Source organism: Pogoniulus pusillus, chromosome 12 (genome assembly GCF_015220805.1).
Source record: "Pogoniulus pusillus isolate bPogPus1 chromosome 12, bPogPus1.pri, whole genome shotgun sequence".
Lineage (NCBI taxonomy): Eukaryota > Metazoa > Chordata > Aves > Piciformes > Lybiidae > Pogoniulus > Pogoniulus pusillus.
This window is the reverse complement of record NC_087275.1, coordinates 14985214-14998056: the sequence shown is the minus strand read 5'-3', so window position 1 is coordinate 14998056 and position 12843 is coordinate 14985214. Positions and strand designations below refer to the sequence as shown.

The 12843-nt window shown below is 41.2% G+C and overlaps 1 protein-coding gene across 2 annotated transcripts; it reads left to right on the top strand.

Moving 5' to 3' along the window:
• Positions 1-481: 481 nt before the first annotated feature.
• CCT8 (chaperonin containing TCP1 subunit 8) lies at positions 482-11023 on the top strand. 2 transcript variants are annotated; one of them, XM_064152381.1, is made up of 16 exons: positions 482-691; positions 1790-1880; positions 3010-3089; positions 3657-3806; positions 4082-4262; positions 4963-5024; positions 5531-5668; positions 6066-6244; positions 7001-7067; positions 7148-7235; positions 7343-7458; positions 8800-8871; positions 9074-9238; positions 9557-9676; positions 10086-10184; positions 10787-10877. In XM_064152381.1, the coding sequence occupies exons 1-15, from the start codon at positions 632-634 to the stop codon at positions 10176-10178; spliced, it is 1662 nt and encodes a 553-aa protein (XP_064008451.1). In that variant the 5' UTR covers positions 482-631; the 3' UTR covers positions 10179-10184; positions 10787-10877. The 2 variants fall into 2 exon arrangements, with proteins under 2 accessions (XP_064008451.1, XP_064008452.1); XM_064152382.1 differs by lacking the exon at positions 10086-10184 and having other exon boundaries at positions 491-691; positions 10787-11023.
• The last annotated feature ends 1820 nt before the right edge of the window (positions 11024-12843 follow it).

Genomic DNA, 12843 nt, shown 5'->3' with positions numbered 1-12843 from the left:
GTCCACTGAACTTGACAGTGTAAGACTCCTGTGAAGGAGTCAACACCAGCCGCTGCCGCAGTAGGGGACACTACTTTGTTACACGCACGATGATTCCTAGCAAAGAATGTCACCATTCAGCACCCCTGACAGAAAGAGGCAGTGAGTTGCCGGTAGTACATGTAATGAATCAAGCAATGCTATCTTGCCTATCATCCCTCAAGTTATCCGTCTAAATACTGTTCTTCTTGTCAATGGTCCTTCTCTTCTAGAGACCTAACAACCTTTATCGAGCAGTCAGGCTGTCGGCTAGGTGGGCTCAGCCGGGATGGACAGATGTCAGGCGAGATGGCGCTGCACAGGACCCGGCTTTTAGGAAGCCCTTCAGAGGCGCATAGCTTCGCCGGTGCTGAAAGCCGAAGTCTAAGCACCACCCACCGGCAGTACCTACGAAAAGCAGAAAACGCAACTCAGGCACTGCGGGGCCTGACGATGCTTAGCAGCTCCCCGTGACCCATCCCGCCATCGACCTTCCCTGGGCTCAACTCGTCCTGCCTACCGGCAGCTCGGCTGTCCCATCGCGCCGACGCGCTCCCTTTGTCCCGTGGTCCCTAGCGCGCCGCACTGTCTGGAGGAGCGGAGCGGAGCAGAAATGGCACTGCACGTCCCTAAGGCCCCGGGCTTCGCCCAGATGCTCAAGGAGGGAGCGAAGGTGAGAGCGCTGGCGGGCGAGCGCTGCTGTCTCAGGAGCATGGATGGCGTGGGCAGGACGTCTGAGTATGGCGGCGCGGGGCAGGCTCTAGCAGGCCGATGGACCCCAGCGGCTCCACGCGTCGGGCGAGGCAGGGGCTGGGCTGTGTGGCGCTGTGTGCCCCCCCAGGGGCTGGGTGCCCCTCAGGGGCCGTGGCACGGCGGGCGCAGGTCCTGCCCCGCGCTGCCGCTCCGCGCGCGGGTGGCGGGGGGAGGAGGGCGGCGCCTGGCGCACGCGGCCTTCCAGAAGGCTCTGGCGGGGCCGCATCCACGCGCCCAGAGGCGCGGCCGCTTCCGCCTCGGGGGCTGCCGCTGGGCGCTGGCGCTCCTCGGGGTCGTGTGCCTGGCTCGCGTTCTTTCGCTGCTGAAAGGCTTCTCAGGAAGGTGCCTGGTTTGGGCAGCTTTTGTAAGCCATGGCCAGTGCAGTTTGACCAGGCCTGGCTGTTTGGAAGTGTCTTGCTTGATTTGTACATTCCTTGGCGCTCTTAACTGTCTGTTACTGAGTCCATAAGAAAAAACACATTTGTCAATATCGTAGAAGAATATTGTCTCTTCTGTGTATTCTGGGATAACTGAGTTAAATGATTCTTGTGGAATAACAGAATTGCGAATAAAGCAGCGTGTACAAGACCACATGAGTCATAGAACAGAATCATAGTATCAGTCAAGTTGGAAGAGACCTCCAAGATTATCCAGTGCAATCTGTTAGCCCAGCCCTTGCTCCTTTCCAGGCTGCCGTTGCTGTTTTTCTGTTTCCTTTTGGTGTACCACTTAAGAAATGGCAAGCTCTATTAAAAACTAAGTATAATGATACAGATTTTCTGTTTGGAACCTTATTATGTGTGCGAGGCTGTCTAGTTGAGGTGGGGCACACAGTAATTCTTGTCTCAATGTCTTCAAGTAAGGTTTAGTTTCCATTCAACCTTTTGAGTGAAATGCCATGTCTGAATTAATCGAAAGCTTTGATGGAGTCAGTACATCATTGCTATTCTGATGAGAGATTCATTCCTTTCTTTTTTGTTAGAAAGCCTAATTCTAAGCAGAATGGTTTTATTTTTAGCATTATTCAGGACTAGAGGAAGCTGTCTATAGGAACATCCAGGCATGCAAAGAACTTGCGCAAACCACCCGCACAGCTTATGGACCAAATGGTAAGTAAATCCCAAAATTATCGTGGCATATTTGGGCAAAATGTTAGGTTTGAAGGCTCAATCATAGAATCAACCAGTTGGAAGAGACCTCCAAGATCATCCAGCCCTATCCAGTCAACCAGAACATGGCACTAAGTGCCTCACCCAGGCTTTGCTTCAACACCTCTGGGGACAGTGACTCCACCACCTCCCTGGGCAGCCCATTCCAATGCCAATCACTCTCTCTCCCAACAGCTTCTTCCTAACATCCAGTCTAGACCTTCTCTGGCACAACTTGAGACTGTGTCCCCTTGTTCTGTTGCTGGTTGCCTGGGAGAAGAGGCCAACCCCCACCTGGCTACAACCTCCCTTCAGGTAGTTGTAGACAGCAATGAGGTCACCCCTGAGCCTTCCCTTCTCCAGGCTAAACACCCCCAGCTCCCTCAGCCTCTCCTCATAGGGTTTGTGTTCCAGGCTGCTCACCAGCCTTGTTGTCCTTCTCTGGACACCTTCCAGCACCTCGACATCTCTCTTGAATTGAGGAGCCCAGAACTGGACACAGTACTCAAGGTGTGGCCTGACCAGTGCTGAGTACAGGGGCAGAATAACCTCCCTTGTCCTACTGGCCACACTGTTCCTGACACAGGCCAGGATGCCACTGGCCCACCTTGCCAAAGAAGCAACTGTTTGGTTTTTTGAGGAAATGCATTGGACTTGCTCTAGAACTCTGAATATAGCTTTTCTGTCTGTACAACTTAGACTTTGGTTAGCTCTTGAGTTATGCACAATATACTTGCCTTTGTCAAGTTTTTGTACCAGTAGCTGTGTCCTCTTTGCTGTCTTAATGCTATATGACAGATCTACAAAAGTTAAAGAAAAGACAGTAATTTGGTAGATGGCTATAATGAATGTAGCCATGCTGTGTCTGGCATGACAAAAAGTGTTCTCCATTACTGAGTAGTTAAATGGTGTGCTGTTGCTTCAGAAGAGAAAACTGTTGATAAATACTGATTTTTCTCTAAAGGTGTTACTTCACAAAACTCTTCTAGATTCTTAAAGGTATTGATAATGTTGCAAGATTTACTTGAAAGTTATGAAACAGTGTCTGTTTGACTAATGAATGGTTTGGTTTTGTTTTGTTTTCATTTAGGAATGAACAAAATGGTTATCAATCACCTGGAGAAGCTTTTTGTTACAAATGATGCTGCTACTATCTTGAGAGAACTGGAGGTAAGTTTTCTTGCTTTAGAAGTTGTCGGTTGTGAACCAGTGTTTTTAGTAATGGGCTATGGTTCTGAATGTTAGTGAGGAAATACATGTAACCTTGTCAGGTGATTTACATAGGTAATTTTTAAAATAACTCTTCACTGGGTTTGAGTGAAGTCAATGGACTATTCACAGTGACAAATGAAACTCTTTTGGAAAGTTATATTAAGTAGTTGAAGAAGGTGCTTAGTAATTGCCTACTTTTTTTTCCCCTCAAACCAGTGTAGATTTAGGGGAAGGTACTGTGGAAAGTTCTGAACAAAATAGCTTTTGTGTTAGTCTCACACTTTTGGTGGCTGCAATGTTTCTCTTGTTTGCTTAGAACACATTAAAGAGATTTAAGATCCTAAGGGTTATAGCATCCTTCTTCTGTGAATACAGTGAAAATCTAGAACAACTCATCTGTCCTAACTCTTTTTCTTCTTAGTCTCAAATTCATATTCGTATCAGATAAATCTTTATCACAGGAAATCCTGGAACTGCATTCTAGGTGGGATGTCAGTAACTAAATTTGTATAACTTCTTTTAAAGGTCCAGCACCCTGCTGCAAAAATGCTCGTGATGGCTTCCCACATGCAAGAGCAAGAAGTTGGAGATGGAACGAACTTTGTTCTTGTTTTTGCTGGAGTTCTCCTGGAGTTAGCAGAAGACCTCCTGAGAATGGGGTTATCGGTCACAGAGGCAAGTCATGTCGTTACTACAATTCATGTAGCTTGAATTCAGATTGTCATTGTTAGCATTTTTGTGTCATAATATTGAGAGTCATCTATTTCTTGCTGAACTAATTTTTTAGATGGAGATGTAGGAGGAAGAGTAGATGTTTTCTGCTTGTGTTTCCTTGCTTCCCTTGTAAGATTTTGTGTTTTAAATTCTTTCATAATTCTTTGAAGAGGAGGTGAAAGCAGTATGAGTGTATATTGAAGTGATGTGGCAAATATTTATTGTTTCCTGCACAGGTAATTGAAGGATATGAAAAGGCTTGCAAGAAAGCTCTAGAAATTCTTCCAGACTTGGTGTGCTGTTCTGCAAAGAACCTTCGAGATGTTGAAGAAGTGGCATCTTTGTTGCACACTTCAGTCATGAGCAAACAATACGGCAATGAACGTTTCTTGGCAAAGCTTATTGCTCAGGCCTGTGGTAAGTGGAGAAGATGAGATGTGTGTGTGTGTGCTTCTGAAAAAAACACCTGAAAAACTGTGTAGATTTGCTTATGGTCATTGCAAATGTCTTTATATAAGATAAAAGCTTTGGTTACTTTATCAGGTTGAAATGTGCGGAATGCTTTAGCTTCTGGAATGAGTGTAACTTGTATTCTTCTGTCAACCTCTTCATTGTCACTGTGGCTGAGAAAAGGTCTATGTTTTCTACTAAACATTTGTAGAAATAGTTTTCTAGTCTCTTAAAAGCAGAAATTGATCTTTCTTGGTTTTCATCAATAAATAGAAAGTTGTATTACACTTCAGATAAATCATTGCTAGTGTCAGCCACTGAACCGTGGAAGGAAGGCTGTAATGGTGGTGTTTTCTCCCTTTAGATTTCCAAGGAAAAGCTTTCATGTCTAGTTTAAATGCTTTTTCAAAATATTCTGGGTCAGACTTCACTTTTGAATGTACATGTGTAAATGGATATTTGAACTGAATTAACTGAGCATCCTGATTTACTTCTCTTGGTGCAGGTTACAGCTGCTTTAAATCTAGGCAGACATCTCAAACCATTGAACTGTAGTACTTCAGAAAAACTCCAGGCATTATTCATAGTGTTGTTTTTCTACTTGATTCAGTAAGCAATACCAATATTTATTTTATTTTTTCACATCTCTCTTTTTTTTCCCTGCCAGTTTCAATTCTTCCTGATTCTGGTCATTTCAACGTTGATAATATCAGAGTGTGCAAAATTGTGGTAAGTTGGAAGTAAATAGCTTTACTGTAAAGCTAAACAGCTTAATTATAAAGTTAATTTTTAGGGCTTTGAACTTCAAAAGTGCCTTTTCTACTCTAATCTCTATTGTGTTGTGGCACACATAATAGATTTTGGTAATTGATGTTTACATTCCTTGTTTAGTGCCCAGTAGCAGCTTCCAGCTAGAAGAGTCATTAATATTGGAAATTTACACTAAATCAGATACCTTAATTACACACAGGGCTGTGTTCCATCTTTGTTGTAGAAGCAGTCACAGAATTAGCCTAAGGTGCAGGAAATGTAGCTGGATTCCTTTTGTCAATGGGACATGAGGCCTCAGTGTGGTATGTAGAATTGGAACGAGTTCATATCTGTGTTTCTTCTCTGCTCATAAATACATAATAAGTTCAGCACAGAAAATCAGTGTCGCAGGCTTTAACCTAGACCACCAGCTAATAGGAACCTGAAAGTGATGAATGATAATGATTCCATTTCTTTCCTTTCAGGGTGCTGGTATCTCTGCTTCCTCAGTACTGCATGGCATGGTTTTTAAAAAAGAAACTGAAGGAGATGTTACTTCTGTCAAAGATGCAAAAATAGCTGTGTATTCCTGCCCTTTTGATGGTATGATAACTGAAACTAAGGTATGTAGAAGCTCAAAATAAGTTAGAGATCTATTTATGCTTATGTGCTCTTATTTTCAGACTTAACTATAAATATTCTTGACAGTTGATGATTGAGATGTTTTTGTTAATACTGAGTTCACTGGTTTAAAAATGTTCATAGGAAATGTCTGAATATAATTTTGCTTTACAGAGTTTTGGGGTTGTGGAGTTCTTGGGTTTTTTTGAGTTCTTTTGAGCCAAACAACATGATAGAATATCTGAATCTTAAAGTCTAGAAATGCTAGAACTGCCCTTTTTTGAGTTGCTTTACGAGGATGACTTGAGGTTTATGGATAGATTGGGAGGCAATGGTTTGTCATAAACTTTTAGGCATGTAATGTTGAATTGATAACAGTGTATGTATGTGTTTTACTAGGGCACTGTACTTATAAAAAATGCTGAAGAACTGATGAATTTCAGTAAGGGAGAAGAAAATCTAATGGATTTGCAAGTCAAAGCTATTGCTGACAGTGGTGCAAATGTAGTAGTAACAGGTGGCAAAGTGGCAGACATGGCACTTCATTATGCCAACAAATACAATCTTATGTTGGTACGGTAAGTACTAGAAGAGCATAAAAACATCTGATATACTGAAGTTAAGAAATGTACTTGCCATGTTGTTTCTTACCTCTCAAATTATAAAAGAAGGTATTGCAGGCTACTTGGTTTTCCAGTACAAGATCTGAGCTACAATATTTCATAGCTTATGTTTCTTTATAATATTTCATCTCTATGCAACAACTAATTGAACGTAACTTGTATATTGTGGTACTGTTGTTCTGCTGTAAGTGCCTTTTTAGCATAACTGAAATCAAGGGTATCAAAGTTTGGGGATCTAGTACAGAGGGATGTGGCCTCAAAGGCATGTTCTACAAAGTAAAGTCAAACTATTAGCAGCAGCTCTTGCATTTCACAAAAATAAGGAGTCCTTTTCCAAAAGCTGTAACTTCATTGCAATTATCCAGAAGTTGGAATTTGAGGAAGTAAGAACACAATCCTGTAATGTCCTTCCTACAATAATCTGTACTTGCTTGTAAAGATGAGTTCAAGTCTTATGTGCTGGAAGATAATGTCCATGTTTTTTACTAAGTTACTTGTTTTAAAATTCTTAGAAAATAGTCTTTGGATAGCATCCTTAAAAATAGCTCAAAAATAGACAAATGGATTTTATAACTTACTGCAGTACATTTTGATAGATGTTAACTGGTTTACAAAACACTGCCAAGTGAAGAGAATACTTGTAGTTTTTAACATTTGTTCTGGAAACTTGTTATTAGAAAGCCTGTTTTTTATTTTTGTTTTGTTGTAAAGGTTGAATTCAAAGTGGGATCTGAGAAGACTCTGCAAAACTGTTGGTGCAACAGCCCTACCCAGACTGGTATGGACTTCTCATATGAAGTGCAGAAGGGATAGAACTGATGAGTGAGTTAACCTTTTAACTCTAGTTTTTCTTTCCAGACACCCCCTACTCTAGAAGAAATGGGTCACTGTGACAGTGTGTATTTATCAGAAGTTGGAGATACGCAAGTTGTGGTGTTTAAGCATGGTATGTATGTTCTATGGAACTCCTAACACTACTGTTCTACAAGTATGAGCATATGTGGTTTATGTCTAACAAGCTTCATTCACTAATGCACATATCTGTCTGAACAGAAAAGGAGGATGGTGCCATTTCCACTATACTCATCCGTGGGTCTACAGACAATCTGATGGATGATGTGGAAAGAGCAGTGGATGATGGTGTAAATACTTTCAAAGTACTCACCAGAGTAAGTAACCATAATGCTTCAGTTATGAAAACTGAGCAATGGGTCAGTTGAGGCAGGATTCAACTTGGCTTTGTGTTCATTTGCTACAAATGCTGTAGCAGATATTTACATTGCCAGCTTACATAGCCTTGTCTACACCTCTGGAAGGCTCCTAGTGTTGAGGTGCAGAGGGCTGTGCAGAGACAACCTCATGAACACAATGTACTTAAGAAGTTGATACTCTGCAGGCACAGCACTGAGTTTTCCAGTAATGAGTGAGTTCTTGAAGATGGATTAGTTTTAGCACTTTCTAATGGTAATCACTTCTTTCTTGACTGTTCCCCTAGTAGTCAAGTTTCTCAATTATTAATTTCCCTAATAGTCTAGACAACTTTTTTTGGCTTGTTTTGTAATGTTCCTTGGAAGCCAGGCACAAACCCCCCCCAGCTACGTAGCTTGTTCTGTCACAGGGGATCATCAGAAAGAATTGACATGTTGCAGACTATAGTTCATAGGTGGTAAGATACTCTTCTTCCATGTCCTCCTGTAGTTAGGCTTTTTAGATAGAAGAACTCCATTTATTTTTCTTCTGAGCAGCTTCTGTGGACTTGAAAATTTGTTCCTTTTTTTTTTAAATTTAAATGCAAAAGGAAATATTTGTGTATTTACTTGGAAGTTGGCATGCAAAAATTGGAAATCTTCTGTTAATATCCTGGAGATAACAAGCTAGGCACAATGGCTTAGAGTACAGAAACAGCCACAGACTGTACAGTTGTCTCCAGGACTTGTCCTAACTTCAGATTTATGGTGATTACTATTGTTTGGAAGACTGAGGGTTCTGAAATGAATGCTGCTTTGCCAAAGGATAAGCAAAATACGTGATTAAAAAAAGAACCCAAAACTCAAACCAAAAAACACCCCATAAACAAAAACCTAGTAAAAAATTCCCAACACCTTCTGATATATTAGATTTAGTGTACAGTACACTGGTCTTCTACATGTCATTTCTCAACATGGTAATGGCAAAGATTGGGAAATCTAGGAATTCTATTAAAAGTTAGCCAGGAGCTGAAATTACTTTTGTGAAAACAAATGAACAAAAACCTGCTAAAACCCCAGAGACAAAATGCACTGCATTATTACTTCGCTTTTTATGAGAGAAGCTGTTTTCCTTCATGGGCACTGGAAAGAATGAGTAAATGCTGTTAAATTTCTCTTAACTGCACGTTTGTTCTGAAGTTGGTTCTTAATAAGTCACTGTAGCATGAAGTTCTAATGCATTTTTTATAAAGTATTTAAATTATAAAAAGTTCATATGATGCTTCAAGCAAATCTGTGAATTTTTGGATGGTCTGCTCACAGGATAAACGTCTTGTTCCTGGAGGTGGTGCAACAGAGATTGAATTAGCCAAGCAGATCACATCTTATGGAGAGGTACAGAAAATGGGCTTTTTGATGTTTGTTTTTATTTTACACAACACACACCCACGTATGTATTTAAATATATATTTGACTTTAAAAATACATACATACCATTTTATACCAAATTATATGTGTTAATACATATAAATCAATTTAAAATGTCTCCCCGTGTTATAGTTTTTGAAATGCTGACATGTTTACAACGTCACTTTAGACTTGTCCTGGGCTTGACCAGTATGCCATCAAGAAGTTTGCTGAGGCATTTGAAGCCATTCCTCGAGCATTGGCAGAAAACTCTGGAGTAAAGGCTAATGAGGTCATCTCCAAACTTTATGCTGTGCATCAGGAGGGGAACAAAAATGTTGGCTTTGATATTGAGGTAAATAGTCTCTCGTGAGACTGTGTTTTACTGTATAGAAAAATAACATCCTAGAATTGTTAATACTGAACTGTTGTTTCTTCCATCAGCAAGCTGTTAAATTCAGTGTAGCATATGGAAGGTAAAGTGAGATGCTAAATAACATGATAAAGTCTTAGTAATTATTTTGTCATCCTGCTAATAGATAAGGAATGAAGGTTTTCTGAAGAGAGATGAGAGCAGAAAAGTCATAACTTGTTTTAAACCTGTTTAAGCCCAATAAATTGCTAGGTAGAAGTCTAAAAAAAGCTTTGAGTAATGTTTTTCTCCATCTGATAGGCCGAAGCTGCAGCTGTGAAAGATATGTTGGAAGCTGGTGTATTGGACACATACCTTGGAAAATCCTGGGGTATCAAGCTAGCTACAAATGCAGCAGTCACTGTCCTAAGGGTAGATCAGGTAAGCTTGCAAGTAATTTGGGTGCTGAAAATGGAAACCTTTAACTCTGTGTGGAGGGTGTGAACCCAAAATAATGTGAATCTTCTTAGAATGCAGGGCATAAAAGTATGGGATACTTGAAAACATGATTTGTTTTTTTCCAAGAGTTCAGACTTTGGAACATTGCAATGCTGCTCCTTCCATGGGAGAGCTGTTAATGCTGTTTATTTTTTAAGATCCAATACTTAAAGTTAACCGTTCCTTCTGTGGGAACAAGATTTAACACAAGAAACCTTACTCATATATATGAAATGAGATTTTTAATAAGGAAATCTGTTTTTCAAAAGAAGTTAAAATCTCAATGACAAAAACCTTCTTGATATATTCTGTGGAACTCTACAAAAACGTTTTGCATGTAAAATTCCTGTAGATTATTATGGCAAAACCAGCAGGCGGTCCAAAAGCCCCTAAGCAACAAGGACATTGGGATAAGGATGACTGGAAAGATGAGCCTGAAAAATAGTATGCAGTAAGCTCTGTTTCTCTAGCAGAGAAGTACCTGTGTGTGAGAGCATGCATGAGTATATTGACAAGCACATGGCAGATGATACCTTTTCCTGGGGACACGTTAACACTGCTGCCTTATGTGTGCTGATCGCTATGTTTTGTATTTGTGCAAATGAATTTTACTTCTAAGTGTTCACTGAAGGGATGACAAAACAGAGTTTTGGTTTTACTTCACTTTAGCAAGCGAAGAACATGAGCCTCTGACATGCTTGATAAGTGTGGCGTTTAGACTAATTCAAAACAACAGCTCTGACAGTTCTGCTTTCTGTAGTGTGCATCCTGTAAACCAGTCACTTGTTGGCTTATTTAAGCACTCACTTTCTGTAGACTAACTGAAGCTTTTGCATGAAAAAATGAGGTAAAAGCTTTTTCGGTATATCAAGGCTCAGCTTCTGTCATTTCCAAGAAAAAAAAAACTTGTGTATATCTCAATTAGGTGGATAATAATATTCATCACCTTAGATTCAGAGTAGGGAAACTGCATGAATTTAGTCAGTGTTAGCAGTCAACATCTGGGGTATGAGTCTCATTCTGACCTTTTTCTGCTTCCCTATTATCTTCAAGATCATTATGGCAAAACCAGCTGGTGGCCCTAAACCTCCATCGGGAAAGAAAGACTGGGATGAAGACCAAAATGATTGAGCAATGTAACTGTATTTCTTAAGTGTCATCATGATTTGAGTTTTTTAATATTCCAGTTCAACCTGTTAGGATCTTTTGTTCTATTGCCATTAAGTTATGAACTGTGTCCAATGGAGTGCAGAACTTGAAACACTTCAATAAACGTACTGACTAGTAAAATGTTCACTGTTGTTGTATTTGGACCTAATATGATGTGGTTGTTCCCAGTGTGTGACTGTGTATGTGTAGGGATAAGTGTGGAGGTAGGATGGGCTGACCTTGACTGGCTGCCCAATGCCCCTCTGTCACCAGGGCATAGGCAGAAAATCAATACAAAAAGTTCACAGCCTGAGGCAAAGGCAGGAGCAATCAATCAATTACAAATTAGTGTCTCAGGCAGAACAGATCCATCATGTGGAAAATTAATTCATTACCAATTAAAATTAGATTGGGAGTGAGAAACAAGAACAAAGCAGCGTTCTTATTCACTTCTTCTTTCTGTGCTCCTTTGACTACGTTTTTGCCCTCTGCACCCCAAGTAGGCTGGGAGATTAATTAACAGGGTTCCAGTCAGCCTGTAATACTCCTTCCAGTGTGTGCTTTTTTCTCATCACCCCCTTCCAGCCCTTTTTGAAGTGTTTCAGCATAGGCATCCTCTAATGGTTAGAATCCAGCAGGAGTTTCAGCTACTTCTGTGTGGTAGTCCATGGGCTGCACTTTCTGGCTGTGAAACCTGCTCCAGTTTATGTTCATTTCTTCAGGGTGCCATCTTGCTCCAAGGCCCACATCCACCAGCTTTGGCTCAGGGAATCTCCCCAGCCACAGTAGAGGTCTAGCATGGTGCTCTTCACACGCTGCAGGGGAAGAATGTGCTCCCACCATAGCTGCTGCTGAGGATCCTCGTGTGGGTGCCTGGAGTTCATCGCACCTCTGTCCTTGCAGGACTGTTTCTCACATTTGCCCTTCCTCACACAGGCTTTCCCTGAGGCACTGCCATCCTGACTCTGGGGGCTCAGCTGTGCCTTGCCGTGGGTCAGTTGAAGCCGTGCCTCAGAGGCCCTGTCTGTACCCAGTGCAGTGGATAAGGGAGGCTAACCATGAGTTTGCTGCAGGGAATGCATAATCTCTAATTGTGGCAGCTCTGTGTGGTTGTGTTCCTTGCCTAATATTTGAGCATTAGAAGGCAAATGAGTATTGTAATAATGAGTGTAGCAGCAGGTCTGCAGTTCAAGCCTACATTCATTTTCATTACACACATCTATTTCATCCTCAGCCTTTACAAGCCTCCATGCTCCCAAAATGTCAGCCTGACAGTAGTGAGCTGCATCTCATTCTAATGGCCTTAAAAATAAACAGCAAGCAGCAATAGCTAGCATGATACAGAGCACTGGAATCTTTCAGCTGAAGCCCCCTGTTAAGATTCTTCTTGGAAAGTAAACAGCTTGTGTGTCTCAGAGTAGCTTGAAAGAACAGCACTTGAAACTCAAGCCCCTTCAATAATTGATCCTTTTATTACTCTTGCCAGTGCTACTCCATTTCACAGCCAGAAGGGAGTGGAAGGCTAAATCAAGCTGGAACTATTTTATGCCTAAATAAGGATACCATAGAACAGCTACACTAATACTTGCTTTATAGTCAGTTGCTGGTGTGGCTGAAAAATAAACTCAGCAAGTTTTCAGAAGGATTGGCATACTGATAGAAGCAGCTGCACAAGTGCTGCTGACTGTAAGAGTAACAAGAACATGCAAGACAGCCCATTTTCTTAATAAGGTTGCTGTGAAAAATCCACCAAATGTAAGCAGCTGCTGCTCTAGCATGGAAGAGCCAACATTTTATTTATGTGAAACCTAGCCTCTTGAGAGCTTCAAAGTTACAAGTCACTGCAGGACTAGTTTTCTCATCCATCTACTGCAGAAAGGCTACACTGGAGTGCCTATAGCAAAAAGGATAGGGCGCTGAGCTCTCAGCCTTGCCCAAACACCAGCATAAGGTTCCCATGC